This window comes from Rhinolophus sinicus, chromosome 15 (genome assembly GCF_057876585.1).
Source record: "Rhinolophus sinicus isolate RSI-liver-muscle chromosome 15, RSI-T2T, whole genome shotgun sequence".
Lineage (NCBI taxonomy): Eukaryota > Metazoa > Chordata > Mammalia > Chiroptera > Rhinolophidae > Rhinolophus > Rhinolophus sinicus.
Genome location: NC_142515.1, coordinates 106,433,825 through 106,442,317, shown reverse-complemented (window position 1 = coordinate 106,442,317; position 8,493 = coordinate 106,433,825). Strand labels below are relative to the sequence as shown.

Genomic DNA, 8,493 nt, shown 5'->3' with positions numbered 1-8,493 from the left:
GGTGTTGTGAGATTCAAATAGTCCAGTGAAACAGCAACCTCGTGTTCTACACCCTTTTCCCCAACACACGCTTTCTATAAAGGAGCCCTTGCACCTGCACAAAGCGAGGACTCAAGTTCAGGGGCTTTGTCTCAAAAGAACAAAGATCGGCCCAGCTGCGATCTCCTCGTTTCCAAAGTACGAAGCCACCTCGGGAACGGCGCCCCTGGAGCAGCCCACCCCCGCCGCTCGACGCCCGCCCCCGCCCCTCCGGTCCCTTTAAGAGCTTCATCCTCCCCCGCCCCCCGCGTGCCAGGAGCACGGGGCCGCCCGATCCCGGCCGCGCCTCCGCCCGGGTTACGTGAGCCCGGGGCGGGCAGCCGCCGGGCCAATGGCCGCCGCTGGGGTAGCCGCGCTCCTCCCGCGCCGCCGCCTCCGCCGCCGCCGCCGCGGCCGCCGCCGTGGGGCTGCGGGCTCCTCCCGCAGGAGATAACTGTCAGCGCGCGAGGCAGTGGCGGCGGCGGGCCGGCTCCGTCATATGACCGGCCGCCGGCGGCCCCGGCGCCCAGCAGTTACTCAGCCGCAGCCCGCGCTCCCGCAAGGCTGAGCGGCCGTGCCGCCGCCGCCGCCGCGATGGCCCCGCCGCCGCGGCCGTCGCCCCCGGCTGCGCGCTGAGCCGCCGGCCCCCCGAGCGCCACGGCCGGAGCTGCAGCGGCGGCGGCAGCATCATGGCCCCGACCCTGCTCCAGAAGCTCTTCAACAAAAAGGGCAGCGGCAGCGGCGGCAGCTCCGCGTCGGCGTTTGCCCAGGGCAGGGCTCCCAAGGAAGGACCCGCCTTTAGGTGAGGGGGCGCCGGGGGACGAGTCTGGCGCGGGACCCGACTTGGCTGCGGTGCCCGCCGGGGAAGGGCAGGGAAGGAGGGGAGTGGGCCGCCCGGGACATCGCAGCCCATCGCCGGCACCGGGTCCTGGGGCTTGGCGTCGTGGACGCGCGGGATCCGAGTGTGGCCCCGAAACCTCCGTGACCGGGAAGCTCCTTCCTTTTCCCTCTCCCTCCCTCTGTCTTTCCGGACTGCTCTGGGTTCCTTCCTCGTTTCAAAGAGTTGTTCCTTGGGGTTCTCGGGCGTACGCTTCCTTGGCTATGAAGAGGGGGGATTCGCTGGGAATTAGGGGTGATCCCCTTCCCGGCAGAGCTGCCTGGGCGCCTCTGCGGGCGCTGCAAAGCTGTAGCTGTCATTTTGAGGGCAGCTCCAACCTATTGTGTACGTGACAGTATTTTGAAGTTGTGAAGGAGCAACAGTCACGAAAAAGGCATCTTCCTTCCTTCTTGCTCTACATGACGAGCTCGCAAACGGATGAATGAAAGTGTGTAATTTCCACAGCGTTTGAAAGGTTGATGCCGCATGATGTGTGCAAAGGGGGACTAAAATGATTTTTACGAAATGGCAGAGATTTCAGTTTAACAAAGCTGATGCGTGTATTTAATAGACCCGCACTCCGAACACACACCTCTGAATAATCATACCTACTAGCATTTATGGAGCGTTTAAGACCTTAAATGACTTATGTCGATTTCTCGTTTATTTCACACTAACAGCCCTGGGAAGTTGGTGTTATGTTTCCCATTTTACAGGTGAGAAAACTTAAAGTCACAGAGAGAGTTAAACAGTTTGCCCAAGATCCACAGCTGTACGTGGCAGAGCCTGCATTTTGACCCAAGCAGTCTGACCACAGAATCCAGTCTTTAAAGTCTCTTTGTTCTTTTGCTATCAGGGACTAACTTTTAAAAGATGCCTTAAAATGACTTATACTGCCTTTCAGCACACAGGTTAAGTTCATTTATTTACCTTTAACAGTTTTTTTTTCCCCCCAGCAAATTTTTTATTGAGCATCTACTTCCAACTCTAACTCTGCTAGGTGCTTTTTGGCCAAAGTGTCTTGCAAAAGCAGTTTAGTATGGAACAGGTGTAGACCCAGTATAGTAAACCTTTTTAAAGTTTCAAGTGAAACTTTGAATAAATTTTGGACTAAGTTTTACGTTCTAGATTTTGCCTTTCACGAATCCATTCATTTAAAACACACACACAACTCCTCACTGCATTTATGTGAACATTAAAAACCAATATTCTATATTTGCAGGGTGGTCAGTGTGTACGTGATGGTTGGAAGGTGAATTTATAAGGACTTGAAACTGTCTTAGTGAAATTCTCCTATTTCCTTTAGGCTAACTGAATCTTTAGAATTTGAGTACAGAATTCTATTCCTCCTACAGCTTTGAGTAAAAGTGATGCTGGCTGGCTGTGTTGCTTCTCAGAATGGTAGAATTACTTCAGACCCAGGGTGTGTAATTTCTTCTCTTCCCTCCCAGTAACCCAGACTTGATCAAGGGAACAAAGCCTGCAGAGAAAAGGGCATGTGTGTTACAGGTGTCTGCTTTGGCAGCCATTTGTCAAGGGCATTTAAAGCCATTTTAATGCTAGTGGAGATAGTTGAGTTACACTGTCATTGTTTCCTGTGCTCTCTGCCCAGTTGCCCACCGCTATTTCCTCTATCCACAAATTTAATTCAGTGTATTTTGAACAAAAAAACCCGTGGCTATATTTAGGGCCTGCCCATATTAGGGAAATTGATTCCCGCGTGGTGGGAGCATTTTCAGTATAGTGTTCTGACTTTCCATTGGTGTCTGATGAAGAACATAAAATTGTGCCAAGGACTGGTTTTTTGGGGGTGTTTTTTTTTTGTTGTTGTTTTTTATTTGACCTGATTAGGATTTTCCACAAGTTTTTGAGGTAAATGTTTTTGGGAGAATTGGAGACCTCAGTTGAACATCTCAACGCGATGACAGCCTATCAGCTTTGTCCCTGCTAGGGGTCCCCATGGAAAGAGAAGTAAAGTAGCTCCGTCAGTAAAGACCCAGGAAGATGGGGACAAATCAGCCAGGGCACACCAGATCAACAAGGACACCCAAGCAGTCTTTCCTCCTGCCGTCTTCACCTCACTTAACTCTTAGATGCTGCGTAGCCCTCCTGGGGGAAGCCTCCTGGAAAATGTCCCCTTCTTGCCTTACAAAATAATGACCTCATTTTTGTCTTATCCAGATTCAACCAAATAGGAGCTAGCACATGCTTTTTGGAGAAGTAGGTGCCTCATATAGATCATTAGCTGCCCTTGGGAGCCCACTCTGTCGTTGAGTAGATTTTGAGAGGTTAAGGTAAAATCCTTAGATTAAAAATCTAGTATTCCTAATATGAATTTGAATTTGTATCCTTCAGTGCCATTTAAATACAGGATGTAACTTGTAGATCGTGAGAATGAAGGGTGCCCTAAAGTTTCAGAGGTTCAGGTGGACTTTTTAGGCAGTTTTGTAGCATATATTGCCATATATTTTGGGGGGAAATCTAAGTAAACATAAGATCCAACTTTAGGTGCATATAAATGTGGTGTTTTGTGTGTGTGTGTGTGTGTGTGTGTATTATATATATTATATATACATATATGTCTTTTAGAGTTTATAGAAGCCTTTTATATGTTCTTTCTGTGATGAACTTGGACTAGTTATTTTAAACTTTTCTCCACATCTCTGGAGTTCTGCCCTTCATCAAGTTTTGCCGGAGATGTTCCTCTGTTCGCTCTTGGGCACGGCCTAGTCACTGTCCCGGGTTTCTTACTGTTCTCTCATTCCTCCAGGTTTCACATACTATAGCTGATTGGCGAAATGTGTTGTCCAGTATAACTAGCTTATATCACAGATCACTTTCAGATCTTCATGTTTTCTGGCATTCCATCTAAAAAGAGAATCATCACAGTCAAGATTCCTTCTTAAGTGTATTTCTTTTAGGATCTTGACAAAGAGCCCTTTTCATAGCTTTCAGGAGAGAGGTTGCTAGGAAAACAGAAAAGGAATCAAAAGAGATTGAATTTACATGTTTGGAAGAAGTAGTTAGGAACACTATATAATTATGGCATTTGTGAATTGTAAGCTGTATGTAAAATTATAAAATTGCATCGTGGTCTTGAAATTTGAGAGAATTCTCTTATTTGCTGGTCTTCAGAATGCTTTCACTTTTAATTAAGTGATACATAAATATATATTTGAATAACTCTTTGTTCCACGAAGATAAATTAGAACAAAAATAATTTGTTTAGTAGCTCAAGTTAGAAGTAGAGTTGGGTTCTTGGTTACCTTGGATTTAAAGTCAGCATGTTCATTTAGAAATTTTTAAAAGCCAAGATATGCCCAGTGAAATGCATGTTTGGTTCAAGTTTGAAGTTTTATTTTAAGCTGTTTTTTTTTTTCAGTGTCTCTGGTAAATTAGTATACTTGTTTCCACCTAAAATGTATATGCAACAGGGAGGTCAAAAAGATCATGAGTTATCAAACGTTTTATTTTGGACCAGTTAGATGAAGTGAGTAAGCATATATATCACCTGGGATACGAGGAGTAAAGGAAAGCATTTCAGCTGCTTGGCAGCTGGCTGTGTAAATGATGGAAAGAGTAGACCCCTCTCCTCCTCCCCTGCAGTCCTGAATGGCCTAGTTAGTGCTAATCTGCATTGCTCTGTTAGAACAACTTTAAGTAATCTGTTACCAGGTTAGTATAAATATAATCTAATCCATTTATCGCCATTATCAAATAGCATCTGATGCCCGTGTTCTTGTGGCTTTGTCCTCCAGTTGTGCAATTCAAGGTAGGACACCCTTGTTCCCACCTACTGGAGTTTACAATCTAAAGGAAAACAGATTTTACACCAAGATGAATAAACAGCAAATAGCACATTGGAAACGATAACAAGAAGATAATTCAAACACTGAAGATAATTCAAACACTGAAAAAGTAAATCTTTACATTAGGTACAGCATTAAGAACTCACAGTTTTCATCCTTGCTGTGACTGAGGCCAGGACCAGGACTTACTCTTCCCTCACACAGAGGGAAATTACACAAGCGCTTCCAGCTGCCAGGATACAAGCATTTCTAATGAGATTTTTCTGAGGTAGGGTAGAGAATATTCTGGAAAAAATACAGTTTAGTTGCACTAGGCTCATATTTTTAATGCCTATAACATAAGATGCATGAGACATAAATAGCAGTTTTGATTTCTTTTTACTACTTTCTAAAAGTCTTCCTGGAAGTTTCCTTGCCTGTTGTTTTGGTTTTACTGGCACACTCATTACATCATATCTCCTTGTCCTGAAATGAGCCGTATACCATGGGGGTTTATTAGATATTTTTGGCAGAGGTACAAAAGGGATTGTTCCATCTAATGCAGTGTGTTCTGTTAAAAGCACTTGGGAGACAAATTGAGGAGACCATTGATGTAGTGTGGCCTCACGCATCATGTGAGAGCAAACAAGTCTCTTCATTTCTCTCGTCCTCTGTTTAGTCATTTGTAAAGTAATAGCACCTATGTAATAGGGTTGTGGTGAGGAGGTAATATGATGAGTTTGGAAATCTTGGAAAAGAATAAAATGCAATACAAAATGATTTAAGTATTACCAAGAGCCTTTTAAATCATGGAATTCAGTATTCATATTGAGGCTTTACTAGAATTGAACCATTTTTCAGAGACTGTTTTCTTTCTGTAGGTGGGAGACTTGAGACAGAACTGAAGTGACATGCTTTTATTTACTTATTTTTTTACCTTGATGTTGTCGATGAAACAGAGACCCCAAGTTTTCAGAGGAGTGTTAAAGACATTTAGCAGGCAGTAACTCAGATGTGGATGGAGGTCACCGGGAGTTCAGAAATATTCTTAGGAGTCTGGTGTATTTGTATTTAGAATTATTTGCAAGTTTTTCTTATCAAGAATACAGTTTTATTTAGCCAAAGGGGAAATTTGTTAAAATTTTAAAAAAAGGATGATACTCTGCCGCAGTCAAATCATTATTTTATATATAGTTTTATATATACATATGTAAATGTATATTGTATATATAAATGTATATGTACATATATATAAATATACATATATATGAGGTGTGATAAAAAAATACAGTGAATGCTGCTGCTGAGTGCCATCCAGCAGAAAGGGAAGGATCTTCAATACAGGAAGTGGCACGTTGAACATTAGTAACAGTGTGTAACAGGTTTCAGCTTGGTCGGTGCAGACAGTCGGGTGTGAGCTACGGTTGAGAGAAGGTGTGTTTTAAAGTGTGCCGTAAATCATGGATCACGTACAACCCATGAAATTTTGTTTCAAACTGCAAAAAAAGTGCTAAAGAAACACACAAAATGTTAAAATTAGTTTATGGTGATGCTGTAGTGACCATGATGTGGCACTGTGTGACTTCTGGCTCTTCCCCAAAGTCAAAATGACCATGAAAGGTAAACGTTTTGAATCAATTCAGGACATTGAGGCAGCCGGGACAGCCCAACTAAAGATGCTCACGAAAGAGGCCTTCTAGAACTGCTTCAGAAAGTGGCAAGGACGATGGCATAAGTAAGTGTGTTCAAAGCGAGGGGGAAGCATTTTGAGGGGGATTAATGGCAATGTGTCTTTAATACTTTTTTTTAATTAACTTAAACATTCACCGTATTTTGTGATCACACCTCGTATACACATATACCCATGCACATATACATACACACACATGTATATGTGTATATATGCACACACACAGAAATGCAGTCTCAATAGAAAAAGTAAAAACGAGATATAAACTGATGTGAGCAATATTTTAAAACTTGAAGTGTGTGATTGAGTATGCATGTGTGGAGGGTTAGGAACACTGCACCAGCATATTAACAGTGGTTGTCAAAGGGCAGGTGAAACTTTTTTTCACTCTTTTGTGTTTTATTTTTTGTTGGTATTTTGGATTTTGCTCTAATGAATTGGTGTTACTTTTTTAATTTAAATTATTTCAAATGTTAAATAGTCTTTGGGGTATTTTACACTGTGAGGGAGGGAGTAAGCATAATATTTGTGGAGAAAGCTGATATAAAAACTATAGAATTTTCCCTCTTTGGTAAAATAACTGGTATTTCCTGTTATTAAAAGTAATATGCTGTGAATTTTAATGTACTTAAAACCAAGTTCATTATAAACCTCAGGAGGCCAGTGTAATTGGTCATGTTGATAATTGTAGGCAATATACATGAGCAAAATGTTTATTAGTCGGGCAGGTCGCTGCTTCTCCTGAGCCTCAGAGCCCTGTGGTCTTCACCCTCACCAGGTCTTGAGCTGGTGATGGAGAAAGATCTAATTAAGATTTATTTCAAATGTGTTTAGAGAAAAGCGACACCACCTTTTAGATTTTGGGAAAACTTGGATAAGTTAAGGGGTTTGGATTCGATGTGTTTAAAGCTAGGATATGTGTTACAGTTTTACGTTTTGAAGTCTGAATTGGTCATTTTACACATTGTCATTTGACTTCATAGGGGGTCTTGAGAGATGGTCCAGGCATGTGGTCTTGTACTGCACAGATTGTAGATCTAAAGAGAGCATTGGCTTTTGTTGTGGCTTTAGGTTGTGTGTCTCATGGTTTGCTTGTGAGGTCAGTTTAAGGAATCCACTTTGCTGTTGTGTTTCCTTGGCAAAGGAAGTTGTAAAAGATTGTCTTTGCAACTCAGGAAAGTCTTCAGCTGTCAGTGTGAACTCCTGGTGGTGAATCGGATTTGGGAACTGGTCCTGTGCTTATTTCTCCAGCCACTGCTTTTCTTGGTGTGGGTGAAAATGAACAAATGTGTTATCCTGACTGTACAAATCCCTTGCCTAGTGTGAATTGTTAGGCTTGCACTATGAGATCATGTCCTTGGCTGTACAAGTCAGTCTTTTCCTTTGTGTATAACAGTCCTGAAATACTAGGTGAGATCCTACTTTCCAAGCGTTCTTTATCTCAGGTTTGTGAAAAATGATTATTATGTCAAAGAGGAAAACCAGGATGGACTTTTCCAGCTAACTGGGCATGAAATAGTGATTTCCCTCAACTCCACCCCATCTGCAAATGGAACATCCATGACTCACTTCTCAGGGCCACACAGGCACTTTTGTAACCAGGGCTTGAAGGGGAGGGTGGGATGGGGATGGAAGGAGATGGGCTGGCATCCCACTTGTGTTCAGCCAGAATCTGTCCAGCTGCCTTCATAATGGACTTCTGGAAAAGGACAATGTGCCTTCTCACACATCATACTACATATTTTTTTTCTTATTGCATTTTCTGTTAGTGCGAAAATAATACAGTATATTAAGTGCAATAAATGCAGCCATTAATGCTGTAATGCTGCAGATAAGTGTTGCATAGCAGAGTGCTCTGTATGTTACATCAGATTTTAGTATTAGCAGGAGTCTGGAGCCCTGGTTATCATATTCCTCTCCTTTTAACTGTATGCCTTCCATTGCTTTACATATTAAGAATATTTTTCTAGTTATATGTCGCTGGATCTTGCTTAATTTGTAGATTGTGCTCTAGAATAAATGCTCAGCATAGTATTATAAAGGGATACATGTACTGCTTTCTGAAGATGATTTTATCACCACATCTAAAACTTTTTAATCATAAATAAGAGTATTTCTGT

At 42.7% G+C, this 8,493-nt stretch overlaps 1 protein-coding gene across 3 annotated transcripts in view; it reads left to right on the top strand.

The window, feature by feature from the left end:
- The first annotated feature begins 419 nt into the window (after positions 1 to 419).
- FNIP2 (folliculin interacting protein 2) overlaps positions 420 to 8,493 on the top strand; it is a 117,121-nt gene continuing 109,047 nt past the window's right edge. The window contains exon 1 of one of the 3 annotated variants that reach the window (XR_012498164.2): positions 420 to 820. Coding sequence is in view for 2 of the 3 variants with exons in the window: in XM_019733170.3 (XP_019588729.3) it covers positions 708 to 820 (113 nt within the window). In the remaining variant the exon portion in view is untranslated. The remainder of the gene's footprint in view (positions 821 to 8,493) is intronic. The other 2 variants (XM_019733170.3, XM_019733168.3) reach the window with 2 other exon arrangements.